The sequence below is a fragment of the Gaeumannomyces tritici genome (assembly GCF_000145635.1).
Source record: "Gaeumannomyces tritici R3-111a-1 unplaced genomic scaffold supercont2.7, whole genome shotgun sequence".
Taxonomy (NCBI): domain Eukaryota; kingdom Fungi; phylum Ascomycota; class Sordariomycetes; order Magnaporthales; family Magnaporthaceae; genus Gaeumannomyces; species Gaeumannomyces tritici.
In genome coordinates this window covers 663,894-677,837 of record NW_008804551.1, presented here as the reverse complement: position 1 = coordinate 677,837, position 13,944 = coordinate 663,894, and the positions used below count along the sequence as shown (strand labels likewise).

Sequence of the window (13,944 nt, the reverse complement as noted above, 5' to 3'; positions counted from 1 at the left end):
CTATTGGTTAAAAGTACGGTTTTTACCTTTAAATAGCTACCCCGATCCGTAATGCTCCCCATGGGCTATACAGTTCGAAAGGGGTAAATAAATTTATATATATATGCTTGGTTAATATTTTAAAATATTAATTGGTTGTTTATAGTTATAAAGTTTAGTGCAAGTACAAAAATTAAACGTTGGTTGCATTGCATAATCGTTAAGGATTAAGTAAGCAACGTTACCTTTTCCCAATTGCTATACCTTTGCATTACAAATTTCGATTTTTTGTAAAATGCTAAATTTATTCCTTTAATTTTTTTAACCATTCGTAAACCAAAAACTTTTGCTAATTTATCGATTTATTATTTTTTAATTGGTTTTATTATTTTGTTAACCAGTAAGTTTTTAATTTTTTTTGGTTTAATTGCTTAAAAGGTTTGTTAAAAGTTGTAATTTTGCTAATTTAGCGGTAATAAAGCGCTAAATGCATAAATTTTGTTTTTTTTGCGCTTACGAAAGCTAATAAAGTAATTTTCCGCGCAGCGTTGCGTTTAAAGCGTTTATCGTGCTATGCAATAACCGGAAGTATCGGGGGCTAAAATGCTTTGCGCGGTTTTTTTTATTAGCGCAAAAGCGGCGGCGGGCAATTTTTAATTTTAAAATCGTTTTTGCTATCGCTTTTTAAATTATAATTTTAATGCTTGGTAATTTTGCGAAATTGTTTTCGAAATTGTAGCTTGGGCGGAATTAGGTATGCAAATGGTTCCGGTTATTTTTTTAAATTTATTATTTGTTACTTTTTTAATTTGTAATAAAGCTTGCAAATAATGCTATAAAACGTTATTAAATCGTTTAGCATATTAATAATAACTTTATTATTTGTTACCAATAAAATTTTAAAAGGTTTTTGCTATTTCCTTTTTTTTCGGTATACGAAAACCTTATTTTCCAAAACGAAAAAATTAAGCAACGTTTTTTTAATGCTCGAACCGTTGCGCGTGTTTAAAGCGTTATTAACTTTTCGTTTGGCAAAAAGTTTGCGTAATTTTGCCATGGCTTTAATAATTGTTACCGTTTGTTAAATTTGCGTTCCCGTAAGTGCCGAAATGTTAATTAGTTAAGGCATAGCATTAAAAACAAATAGCGTAAGGATTAACCCGTTGGGTTTGGCGGTATCGTTTAGCGCTTTAATTGCTTTTTAAAGCGTTAAATTTAAGTAAATATTAAAGCATTCCTTTTTAATTATTTCGTAAGCACAACGGAAAGGTCCGTAATACCTTTTAACTTTGCTTATCGACTAATAAACTTTTATAAAAACTTAATGGCAAGTAATTCCAAAAAGCTTTGCTTCCGTTTGGAATTTGCTTGCAGCGAAATTGGTTTTTGCATCGTAAAATACCACGTTAAGCGGGCCAAAGTAAATGTTAAGCCAATAGCGCTTAAAAGCTTTTTAAATTTTTTTAATTAATCCTTTTTTAAAAAAGGTTGCGGCGTTAAACGCGGTATTTGCATTAATTACATAAAATATTTATTTATTGTTTAAATGCATAACGTTAACAATTATTTTGTAATTAAAATTAACGTTATTTTTAAGCATAAATTTAAAGCGTTGCGGGGCGAAGCTTGTGGTTTGGCAATGGTAGCATACCCGATTAATTATTTGCAAAACGTTGCAATTTGTTCGATAGCTTGCTTGGTTAAGCACATGCCAAAAGCGCTTAATAAAAAGGTGGTTAAATTGTTTATATAAACGTTTTAGCTTGGCTTTTGTTAAAAAAAGCACTTTTGCGCTTTAAAAATTAGTTAAATACGAAGCGGTTGCCGTTGTATTGCTAACTTTATCGATAAAAAACCATAAATAGCTTAATTATTTGGTAATTAATACGCGCTTGCCTTGCTTGGTTATAAGCTTGTTGCGCGTATTGTTAAAATAAACCTTTAGTTTGTCCATATTTTTAAGCATATAAAGAAAAGGGTATGCGTTGGAATTATATAAAAAGTAACCAATCCAACGGGCGTTTGCAAAGTAATTTTGTTTAAGCTATACAAAGCGTTTTTTAAGCTAAAGCGAATTTGGTATTTAGCTTTGCTAATAACCATTTGGAAATTTGGCAAATGGCGTTGCAATGCTTGGAATTGCGTAAAGCTAACGGTTAAAACTTTTGCGGCTTTTGTATTGGGCATAATACCGCACCATTTATTTCCGTTAAAAAGCACGTATTGCTTTAATGTTTGCTTTTTGTTGCTTTTGTTTAATCGATATTAAAAATAAGCGTAAATGCAATAACGAAAAGCTTTGTTAACGAAAAATCCTGCGGTAGCAACGGTAAAAAATTATAACGAAAAAGTTTTTCCTTTTTTATTATTTAATTAATCGCTAAATTTTAACGTTAAATAAATTTATAAATCGTTTGCGGGCGCTTTATCGTTTTTATTGCCACTTTTTTTTTCGTATTCGAAAAGGAATTGGGAAATTTTTTTTTTAATTGCCGTACTTTTAACGGGTTTATTTTTAGCGCTTTTTCGAATTGCGCTATTTTTTTTAGCGTGTGCCGCGTAAAGCGGCAATTAAGCTTGCCGCAAATTTAGCATTTATTAATATTGCGGTTTTGGAAGCTGTAAAAGCGTAATTTCCCAGCGCTTTTCGTATTTTATTAATCGTTTTTAGCGTTTTTTTTCGAATTTGCGTTTAATAAAGTAATTACCGTATATATTTGCATTTTTTTCCATTTGGAAAGTGCTGCGCAATTAAAAAGCTAAGCTTTTAAACGTTTTTTTTAAACGTAAAAGGGCCATTTTAAATTCGCGCACTTTTTAAATTGTACGAAAAGTATTTGTAACCAATTAATGGTTTTATTAATAAGCAAAGCCAAAAGCTCGTTAATAAATTTAAAATTTATCCAAAAAAATTTAAAGCACTTTCATTTTGCTTTTGCCTGCGTTTTCGCTTTTTAAACGGACGGTTTAAAATGTAATTGAATTCCAATTTATATAGTATTATTGCTTGTTAATTTTCGTATTAAAATGCTTTTAAAGTTTAAAATAAATTTTTTTAAAAAAGTAACCTTTATTAATAATTTGGATAAAATAAATTTTAGTTTAACTTGTAAAGGTTATAAGGAAAATCGCGTATAATTGCAAAAAGGGAATGCTAAACGCTTTATAGGTATTTGCGAATATTAAAACTTTGTTGTTTAAAATGTTATATTGTTTTTTTAAATATTTGTATGCTTTATTCCATATATTGCAAAAGGCTTTTAGTAAGTTCGAATCGAACGGTGCATTGGGCGTTTCCAATGGTAAAAGCATGCGGTATTGGTTTGTTATTTGGGGTGCCGGTTAGTATTGCAAAAAAATAAGGGTTAAAAAGGTTTTTCGGGGAATTGGGGTTAAAAAATTGTTCGGGGAATCGGGGTTTAGCTTTTTGCTAAATCCTAAACAATAAGGTACTTTTTAAAGATCCGGGGCCGGTTCCTTTAATTTAATAAATTATAAAAATAAATTCCGTTTAATCGGTGGGTTTTTTTTTAGTAAAAAGCTAACTTTTGGTTTGTTGCTTAAAGGGATTAAAAAAACGGTAATTTAAAAATGGCTATTTTTACCGGGGTACCAGGAAATAAAGCCAATTTTGGAATTAAGTTTTGGTTTCGTACTTGTTGCGTTCGAGCTTTCGTGCTCGTCCGTTTTAAGGATTTTCGGTTAACCGCTTTTCGGTAGCTTTTTTATTACGGGCTTTAGTTTGTACCGAAGTTTTTGCAAGTAAAAATGCAATTTCCGGCGCTTTGCTTTTGTTTTGGCGATTTAACGTTAAAAGTTTTGCTATTTCTTTAAATGCCAGGTTTTGGGCGTTATTTGTATTGGTTATTAGCAAGTTTAATCTTTTCGAGCCTTTTAAATTTGCTTTGCCGGGAATGGTAATTTTTTAATTTATTAAAAATTTAACGAATGCTTTTAAAGCCCTTTTATTAAAGTATTCCAAGCGTGCCAAGCTTAAACCGTTAAAGTTTTTAAAAAAAGCGGAAAAGAAAAATTTACCGCTGTAATAGCAGTATTCGAGCATAAACTTAAGGATTTAAATTTGGATTCGATTGTTAAAAACGGTTTGGAATGCTCCTTTTAAAATGTAATTTGCTTATTAAAAAAGCTTTTCGTTACAAATGTTTATAAAATTTTAAAAAAGGCCCAAATCCTTAAATAACTTTATAATTTTTTTCGTAAAATAGGTTTTTTTTAATCGGAATTATTTTCGAAAACTGCTTTTTGTACTACAAACATTTTGTTAGTAATGTTTGTTTAATCGTTAAAGCTTTATCGGAAAAATTCGTAATTATTTTTTTAATAAGTAAACGAGCAAATTCGTTTCGGGTAATTTTTTAATCCAAAGGCTTACAAAAGCTTAAAAATTAAAAATTTAATCCATGTTGGGAATTATATAACGTTTTTTCCTAAATTCGTAAGTTTTTTTTAATTGGTTTTAATTTAATTGCTAAGCAGCGCGAGCCAAAAAAAAAGGGATTTATTTGCTTAACAAATACGCTGTCGAACGGGAAAAAGGTATTTTTTTGCTTTTAAATTTTTCGCTAATTTTCCTTTCGATTAAAAGATTTTAACGGGTAATTTAGCGTTAAATCCTTTATTTAACCGTTTTGTATTGCTTTTTCGAATAACATTAATTAATATTGGTAAAAATTTAATACTTTTATTTTAAAGCTTGGAAATTTTTTGGTAAAGGTAAACAACGATTTTAATAATTTGGGGAAAATTTTATTATTGTGCATACCGAAAAAGGAATTTATTTGCCAAAAAAAGGGCACAGGATTGCCCTTTATATGCGCAGGGACGATTACCCAAAAGGTGGTTCCTTGCTTTGCTTAAAGCAAATAAAGTTGGCCCGTGCGGGATCCGGAAAATCCCAAAGCCTTTTGTAACAACCTCCCTTTCCGGATCGCACGCGCACCGCAATGCTGTTCCAATAAATTTATTTATTTTAATTGCTAAACGTACGGCCAATAAAAAAAGGGGGGGCGAAAAGGGGCAATTTTGGTTTGTTTCGGCTTTGGTAATAATATTTATTTTTTGCTGCCATTATTTAAAATATGCTTTGCGGTGGTTTATGTTTTTTTAACCCGAATTTGCCCTTTACTTGGCGTGGAAAGGGCATACGGTTAGCAAATGGAATATTATTTTTCGTTGCCCGGTTTTGCACGGGCAACGGGGCGTATGCGCGTTAAAAACGTTTTTATTTTATAAAAACGCTTTTAATTTCAATTTTTCCGTTTTTAATTAAATGGTTATAGCGCTTTAAGCTTTAATAAATTTTTAATATGCTTTTAATACTAAACCGTCGAAATTTGGTTTGTTTGCGGGGGTTACGGGCCGGAATAAATTTGCTTTTGTTGCTATAACGCGGGTATTTTTGCATTTAGCGTTCCATTTAATTTCGACCCATTTTTTTTTTTCCTTTTTTGCTTTTGGTTCGTTAATTTTTATGCTTTAGCGTTAGCTTTTATTTTAGTTTTTGCTTGTATAATTGCTAAAGCGGGGCCGGGCTTGGGTTTGGGGGGGTTCCGTTAAATCCCATTTTTGCGCTTACCAATTCCTATTTGTTAAGTTAAATAAATGTAATACTTTCGTTTTTTTGCAGTGCTTTAATTATTAAAAATATTGCTTTACTTTATTAGTGCCGGTTTGAATTACGTTTTTTATTTTAAATTTTTCCCATTTTTTTTTGTTGTATTTATACGCTGTTATGTTTATGGAAGAAACCTTAGTGCTGCGGTTAAATACATGCAAATGGGGGAAAACCTTTGGGTTGGGCCTAAAAAAGAAAAACCCTATGCCTGCGTTTCCGCCTTTTTAACGGTGCGCTTCCGTAACGGTATTAAACCGCTTTGGCTAACGCTTACTTTTTTCCACGCTCGATTGTTCGTAAAGGCTTTACCCGGGAATTAACCGTTTTTCCGCGTGCAGCCCCTTTTGCAAAAGGCTAACAAAGCCGCGTCCTGCTTGTTTGTAATTGGTTGGTTAGTTCGTTGTTCGATTTGCTAGGCTGGCCCTTTTGCCGGGGGGGCTACGAATTGGGTCCATTTTGGTTAAAAGGGTTTTTTGCCGGTTTTTTTGTTTAGGTTTGTCCAAAGCGCTTAAAGGGCCTTCTTACGCACTTAATTTGGTCCTTTTAATACCCGGCCCTTTTTTTTCCCGTTACCGTTTTATTGGTTTGGCCTTTTGCGTTTTGGGCTATTTGGGGCGGTAAGGTTGGGATTGGGGTTAAAGGCTGCAAAAAGGCTAAAGCTTATGGCTAATATTTAAAAAAAAAGGAATAGTAATCGAATTCGTCGGTTTGTGCGTGCGTTCGTTGGGATAAGGTTGGGCCCTCCCAAAAGCCCTCCCGTTACCTTTTTTTTAGCCTAGCCTTTTGCATTTTAAGCCTTCGAAATGGTGCGAAAAGGGCTGGAAAGGGTTGGGGTTGGAAAAGTTAAAATCGGATTAATTATCGGAACTGTTAATTGGTTGTGCGTAGGTAAAAATCAATTCGGGCGAAGCCCGTTAGCGGGGCGGCCCCTTTCTTTTTCCGGCCCAGCAAGGCGGGCGGTTAAAAAACAAAAAGTCCTTTGTGGTTTCGACGGGATTCGAACCCGTGGTCCTGGCGGAACCGGCCTGGTGCAGAGCCACTGCACCACGAGGCCTCCCATTTTTTTTTTGCATTTAATACTTTTTCGTTTAAATATAAATTAATTGGGGGGGGGGGGGGGTAAAATATTTAATTTCGAAATTAGCTAATAAAATGGCTTTGTAAGCCCCGGCAATGGTTTTTAAATACGCGCGCTATTTTTTTTAAAATTGTTTGGCGGCGCTTTTAAAGCGGCCCGTTGCCGGTGTAACAATATGGAAAGTTATTGCGCGGTATGCTAAGGCCGTGCGGCAAATTACATTGTAAAAAAGCTTTTTTTTTGCAAACGTATTGCTTTATATTAATAAAGTAAATTGGGTAAATGCTAACTATTGCTTTTTTTACTTGCTTTTTGCTTTTTTAATATATTTTTTAAAATTAAAGCAAACGTTTAGCCAAACCTTAAAAAACCTAGCCGTTTGGTTAAAGGCTACCGCCGTATTGCTAAATCGAATTACAAGCGTGTTTTCGTCCTTGCTAAAATGGATAAATTCCGTTTTAATATTGTTAAATTTTATGCCGTATTTAATTATTTATACTTTGCATTTTAGCCAAATTGCTTTTAAAAAGCGGGCCGTATTTTTTGCGGTATTTTTTATTGCTAATGGGTTAATATCGTTAACGAAACCGGTAACGAAAATCCTTGGAATGCTTTTAAAATTTTCGTATAATAATGCAATATATATATATATATATAAATTTATTTACCCTTTTCGAGCTATATAGCCCATGGGGAGCATTACGGATTGGGGTAGCTATTTAAAGGTAAAAACCGTGCTTCCAGCCGATAGCTATTTGGTGTAAAGCCGGGTAAAAACTTTTTTTTTTCGAAGTATTTTTTATTTCGCGTCGTTTTCGTAAATAATTGTTTGTAAGGTATTTTCCGCATTTCCAAACGTTCGGTAAAAAAAAAAGTTGTTATTGTTCGAAGCAAAATATTGTGGTCCGGTCGGAGGTCGGTTCGTTTGTTGCATTTAAATCGCGTCGTTAAATGCACGTTTCCGTGCCAATTTAAAGCTTTCCCGTCGCTTTTTCCTTTTTTATTAACTTTAGCAAATGGGTTAATATATTGCGGCCTTTTCCGCCTTTTTTTTTTTAATCCTTTACGCGATTTTACCAAAAAATACTATTAGCAATCGCAAAATAGCAATAGCAATAACCGTTGTAAGTTTTTTTTTTTAGCTTTCGTTATTTTGCAGCCCATTTAACGTTTAATTGTAAAACCGTATATTTTTAGCGCTTTGCTAATATTCCGTTTCGGTTTCCCGCGGTTCGCGATCGTATTATAACGCTTAAAAAAAAGGGTGGTACGAAAAGGCCTGCTTTACCTTTTTTCGAAATAACGGGCGATTCCAAAAAGCGCAAAGCCCGTCGTTTGTATGTGGTTTTTTTTATATTTTTACAATTTCCCGTTAACCCATCCCAATATTTTTAACGGTTTAACCAATTGCATTACGTGCATGCGCATAATAACCCGCAAAATTAACCTTAACAAAATTTGCATACAAAATTTTAATAAATTTTTTTCGTCGTTTTTTTTAATTTTATTTTTCCGGATATTTTGCTAATATATTATTTCGGTTTAAATTTTAAATCGAAAAAATGTATATATTATTATTTAAAAAAAAAGGCTAGCAAAAACGGACAATGCATTTTTGCGCTAAAAAAGGGCGTTTTGGAATCGGGCTAACGTATATTTAACGCCGCAAAAAAGTTTAAATCCGTAAGTTTTGCTTTTATTGCCAACAATAACTTTACGAACCGTAAAAAGCATTACGCTTAAGCGTTTAACTTTACGGGCAAAATAAAGGCTATAAATTTTTTTTTTGCTTTATCGTATTTTTTACGTCCCCGGTGCGTCGTTAATACTTTAAACAAAATTAAAAAGCTTGGCTTTTTTAATACGAACGCCGCGCTTACGCCGAATTTAAAGCCGTTTGCAAAGCGTATTTCCTAAACGATACCCCGGCCCCGGTAAAGCTTTTCCGTTACTTTGCGGGAAACCCCGGAATTAAAATTCGCCGCAATATTATTATTGCCGACATTTTTATTAAAATGTTTTTTATATTTAATATTGCTTTTAATTATTTTTAAGCTAAACGTAACGGGCTTAGCGATTTTACGTTAATAAATTACGTTAAAGCTTATACGCGGAACGTTCGATTTCGTCGGAATATTTACGTTTAATTTTACAACGATATTACCGAATTTTTTAATTGCTATAACGAATATTTCGAAAAAGTTATTTTTACCGATTTTTTGCAAATTAGTAACGGCAACGGTAACGGTAAAAATAATAAAATAACGAATAGCTTTTTTTCGGTAATTGGTAATTCCGCGGCTAAGCTTAAAAAAAAGGACGATGCGGTTGGTTTTTAGCTTATTAATAAATTTGGTTAAAGTAAGGTTGCGGGTTTAGCTAGGGTTATTGCGGCGGCGACGGGGGCGGTAAAAGGGGTGTTGGCGGCGCCCGGGGTAACAATTAAAAAGGCAGCCGTTGCTGCATTCCTTTCCTTTTCCTAAGCGCTTTCCCGCAATCCTAACGAATTCGATTTCGGTTTTAAGGATAAAAGCAATAATATGGCCGTTTAAGCGTTATATACCCGGCGGTTCGGATTTTTTATATTTGGAATTTTAAAAACAATTTGCGGCGACCCGCTTTTACGGGCGTAAATAAATTCCCGCTTTTTAGCGTTAAAATAAAAAGCTGCGTTATTTTATTTATTGGTATGTAATGTTATTAATAATTAATAAAGTTATTAAAAGGTTTTTTCGATAAGGTTTAATGTAAGTTTAGCTTTTTGGAACCGGGGCGGTTAAGCCTTTTATTTCCTTTCCGAATTCGCCGTTTCGTCGCGGCGTTTAACGTTTTTTTATTTTTATTTTTTTTTTCGCTTTTTCCGCTTACGTATCGATAATATCGTTCGACAAAACGTAATTAAGGAACCGTTTTATTTTTATAAACCATTTTGTAACGATTGTTGCTTCGTTTGGCTAATTTAATAAAAATTTTGCCGCTTTTTTTATTGTTTAAAAAATTTTTCTTTTTTGTTTTCGCAAATTCGGGCAATGTAATAGTACGTATGCTACCATTTCCGGGTTTTAACCGTATTAATACGTTGCAATTACGCCGGGAACTTTCCGGAAAATTAAATAGCCCTAAAGCTTTAGCCTTTCCGTTTTTAGCTAAACCAATAACAAGCTTTGGGTTTTGTAAAGGTTGCGGTAAAGGTTTAAAAATTTTTCGTTGGGCTATTTTTTATTAATTTTAGCGCTTTTTTTAATTACCGTAACGTGGTTGTATTATTTTTTTTTCCATTTTTTTAGCACCGTTATTTTCGGGTCCAATTTTTTAATCCAATTTAGCGCTTTTTCCCGTCGACAAAATAGCCGCGTAATTATAACCGTAAGCTTTTGCTTTTTATTTTTTAATTTCCGTTGCACCTTTTTGCAAATATTTGCAATTTTTTCCGTTAAACCGCCTTTTTTTAGCTTTTTTTCGAAATAAACAACGCAACCATTTAATTATATTTAAATCGGGGCTACATGCGTTTTTAATTCCAACAATTTTTATAAAGTTTTTTTGTAAGCCCCCGTTATTATTTTTAAACAATTGTTTTACGTTTTTGCTTACGTTTTGGCTATTTTTTTGGGCCGCAACGGGGTAGCGTTAAATTTATAATAAGCCGGGGCCGCGTAATTTAATGCTGTTTTAATTACGGCTAGGTACAAGTATTTGGTTTTGGTAAACGTAGGTTTTTACGTTATCGCTATTAAGCGCGTAATAAATAGCATTTAAATCGCTATTTTTTCGCGCATTTTTTGGATGTATTGGGTTTAGTCCAATTTGGAATTAATTTAATAGCTTAATATTTGCATTGCTTTTTTTATCGTTTTTGGTTTTACCGTAACCTTTTCGAAACGGAAAGGTAACGTTAGCGCGGGTTTTTTCCTTTTTATTAACCAAACCAATTGGTATTTGGCCGGGTCGAATTTCGTTCCAAATTTTTTTGCCCATTTTAAGCATACGTTGTAAGCGGTTTTAAATTTATTGGTTGCGTTCGTTGCGTTACGGTCGAAATTAATTAAATTGGTATTATTTGCAAATCCCGTAATCGCAACCCCTTTTATTTCCCGTAGCTTTTTGTACAAGCTTACCGTATAAATAATAAAAAGGATAAGTAATATTAAAAACCTTTGCAGGACTTTGTATAAAACTTTATTTTTTGCCGTATTTTTGCCGTCGAAAAAAAGTATTATTTTCCGATCGTTTAAAAAGCTTTTAAAAAAATTTAAAATTTATTGTAAAAATTAGTATTTTTTTATTTCGTTAAAAAAGCGTATATGCGATACGGTATTAAAAACGCCGTTTATATCGAATAATAAAAAACCAATTACCGTTTTCGCGTTTTAAGCCGTATTTACCACTTTTGTAAGTAAACGTATAGCCGTTTTCGTAAATTTGCATTATTAATTGCCCATTTATTTATCGAAAAGTAATTAATACCTTTTTACGGCGTTTTTAATGCAAAACGTTAAAAAATTTTCCAACGCTTTTTTTATCGTTTTTAAAAAGGCAATTGGTTTTTATGCGCTTAAAATGTTCGGGTTTTTATTAGGTTTTTGGAAAATAATGGTGCGGAATTTCCGGAACCTTTCCGGGAAATAACCGCGGTTTACGCATGCCGTAAATACTTTCGTTAATATTTCGAAAAGTGCCGGTTTTATTGCTAGCAATTTTTTGGTAAGGATTTCCGTTAAATTTGGGGCTTTTTAATGTTTTATGCTTTAAAAGGTCCTTTTTACGTCCTTTGCGGTAATTTCTTTACGGACAAGCAAAAATTAGGAAAATGGTTCGGGGTATTCGGGGATATTGGTAATGTTTGCCGTTAATATAAAAAAAAACTTCCCTTTTAAGGCTACTTTTTTTGCTTTTTTTATTACCGTTACCTTTTCGTTTAGTAATTTTAACAACGGGAATAACGAAAAGGAAAAAGGTCGGTAGCTTTTGTATTTTGCTTATTTGGCAATAATTTACATGCTTTTAGCGTTTTGTATAATGCTTGCTTCGTACATTGCGGTACGCTACGTATACTTTTTCGCTATTTTAATAGCGCTTTTCTTTTTTTTAATAGCTTTTTTTATTATTGCGTAATTAATTTCCGAACGGTTTGCTTTTTACGTTAATTCGGCCCGGTATTTATTGCGAAATAGCTAAAAAAAAATTTCCGTCCATTAATTATAACTTTTAGCTTTTTTTTTTAGCTTCGGTACGGTTAGGTTGCGGATTTCCAATATTGCTTTTGTAATGTCGTTTATTTTTTTGTCGATCGTTTGGGGATTAATAAATGGTTGTAACGAAAAGGGAATTTTGTCGTTCGTTAAGGATTTAGCGAATTTTTTATCGATTTTTTTCCAATTCCAATTTTTTAAAATTAATGCGTAAAGGTTCGGAATGGTTCCCAAAATTGTAATTACCATTCCCGTATAATCGTTGTTATTTTAACGCTATTTTAACGGTTGTTAAATCCTTAACTTTCCAGTAGCCCAAATTAAATCGATAATAGTATTTTTGCAATAAGGGGCGGACTTTATCGCCGCGTTTCGGCGAATTATTAATTGCATGCTTTATAGCTTTGCTAAACCGATTAGTTTAAAAACCCCCGCGTGCATTAATGCGTTTTTTAAGCGCTTCGATATCCATGCTTTATAATAAAGGTTAAAATTTTTTATTATTAAGCTATTGCTTTTCGGTTCCTTTTTAACGAGCTTGTCGATAAGTATTATCCAATTTATAATAATCGTACTTTCCGGAAACGGGGAATAAATTAACCAAATCGTTATATTTTTATTTTAAGTACCAATCGTAACTTTGCACCAATCCGGTTTTATTTCGTAATCCAAAATACGTAACGTTAATTTAATATAAATAATCGCTTTGGTAATAAAAGGAAAGGGGGGAACAAGCTATGGTAATGGGGAAAAGGAAAGCGCGTTGCCTTTTTTTTAGCGGTTTTAGGGGGATTTCGGTAAGTTACCGTATGGTTGTTACGGGGTAAAGTTATATATATATTGGATTAGCTTTTTTTTTAACCCACAACGGGGATTTAGCGTTTCCTTTCGAATCCTTTGGTAGCTTTTATATTGCCAATACGTCGAAGCTATTTTTTTTCGCCAATAATACGTTAAATACTTCCGGTTTTTTCGTTACGTTTTATTAAAAAACTTTAAGCATTGGTTTTTTTGTTAAAAAGGTCCTTTTTTGCTTTTGGGGGGGGCGGTAACGTTAACGCTTTTTTTTTATATAGTTAAATGCTAAAGGATTGTATGTTATTGGATAATTGGAAAAGGGTAAGGCTTTTTTGGCTGGCTTTTCCTATTACTTCCCGTAGCGGTAAAGGGGACGCGGGTGTTGCCGGGGAAATGGGTTTCGTTAGGGGGTCCGCGGGGGGGGTGCGGGGGGGAAAAAGCTTTAAAATGCGTAAGCTTTAGTTTTTTACAAATAGCGTAATAATTGCGTTTTTTCGTTTTACCGTATAAAATTTCCTAAACTTTTTTATAAATTGTTCGGCCGATTTTAAAAAAAAAAATTTCCGTTTTATAAATAAAATTGGTTAAAAAAAAGGTAATTTTAACTTTGCGTTAATTTTGTTGCGTATAAGGGTTTTTTCGGTCGGCGAGGTTATATTTTAAATTGTTATTGGTATTTAAAGGAAAATCGCTGCGAAAAGGTTGTTGCTTTTTTTTGTTTAATCGGTTCCTTTTTGCTCCCGTATGGGGGTTGCTTTTTCCCGGGGTAAAAGGGGGGATTTTGCCCGCCCCGTTTCCGGCGGCGATCCGGTTTGCAACGATTTCGAAATGGAAATTGTCGGGATTTTGTAATGGGTAAACTTCGTAAGCCAAGCTTTTTTTTTGCGTTGTTAAGTTTGCTTTCGTACCGGGCAATGTAAAAAGTAAAATGGGTATCCAGCTTTATTGTACGGAATATAAAATGCCCCGAACATATTTTTCGGCAACTTTTTTGCTGTTTTTTTTTTTTTTATACCGTTTATCGTTGTATTTTTTTAATCCATACCACGCATACGCCGTAATTTGTTTGTATTGCATACTTTTATATCCCCAATTTAAATAGCGGTAGCATTGCGCTATAATTAATTCGGGGTTAAAAGGTTAGCATTGGTATGCCAATTTATTTTATCGAAAATAATCCTTTTGCAAATTTATTGCGCTTTTTAAATTTGCAATTTAAAGCAACGCCGTTACTTTTTTTTTATTACCTTTTTTTTTTATAA

The 13,944-nt window shown here is 33.1% G+C and overlaps 2 protein-coding genes and 1 pseudogene across 3 annotated transcripts; all 3 read right to left on the bottom strand.

Annotated features, from left to right (window-relative positions):
* Positions 1-1,290: 1,290 nt before the first annotated feature.
* Positions 1,291-2,082, bottom strand: GGTG_11552 (hypothetical protein; the record flags this gene model as incomplete). Its single annotated transcript, XM_009229443.1, has 3 exons — positions 1,291-1,428; positions 1,631-1,772; positions 2,030-2,082. The coding sequence occupies 3 exons, from the start codon at positions 2,080-2,082 to the stop codon at positions 1,291-1,293; spliced, it is 333 nt and encodes a 110-aa protein (XP_009227707.1).
* Positions 2,083-4,655: 2,573 nt separating this feature from the next.
* On the bottom strand, positions 4,656-5,068 carry GGTG_11551 (hypothetical protein; the record flags this gene model as incomplete). The annotated part of the gene is made up of 2 exons (XM_009229442.1): positions 4,656-4,852; positions 4,987-5,068. The coding sequence occupies 2 exons, from the start codon at positions 5,066-5,068 to the stop codon at positions 4,656-4,658; spliced, it is 279 nt and encodes a 92-aa protein (XP_009227706.1).
* A 1,528-nt stretch (positions 5,069-6,596) lies between these two features.
* Positions 6,597-6,668, bottom strand: GGTG_20232 (annotated as a pseudogene). Its single transcript has one exon. The product of its transcript is annotated as a tRNA-OTHER (tRNA).
* Between the last annotated feature and the right edge of the window lie 7,276 nt (positions 6,669-13,944).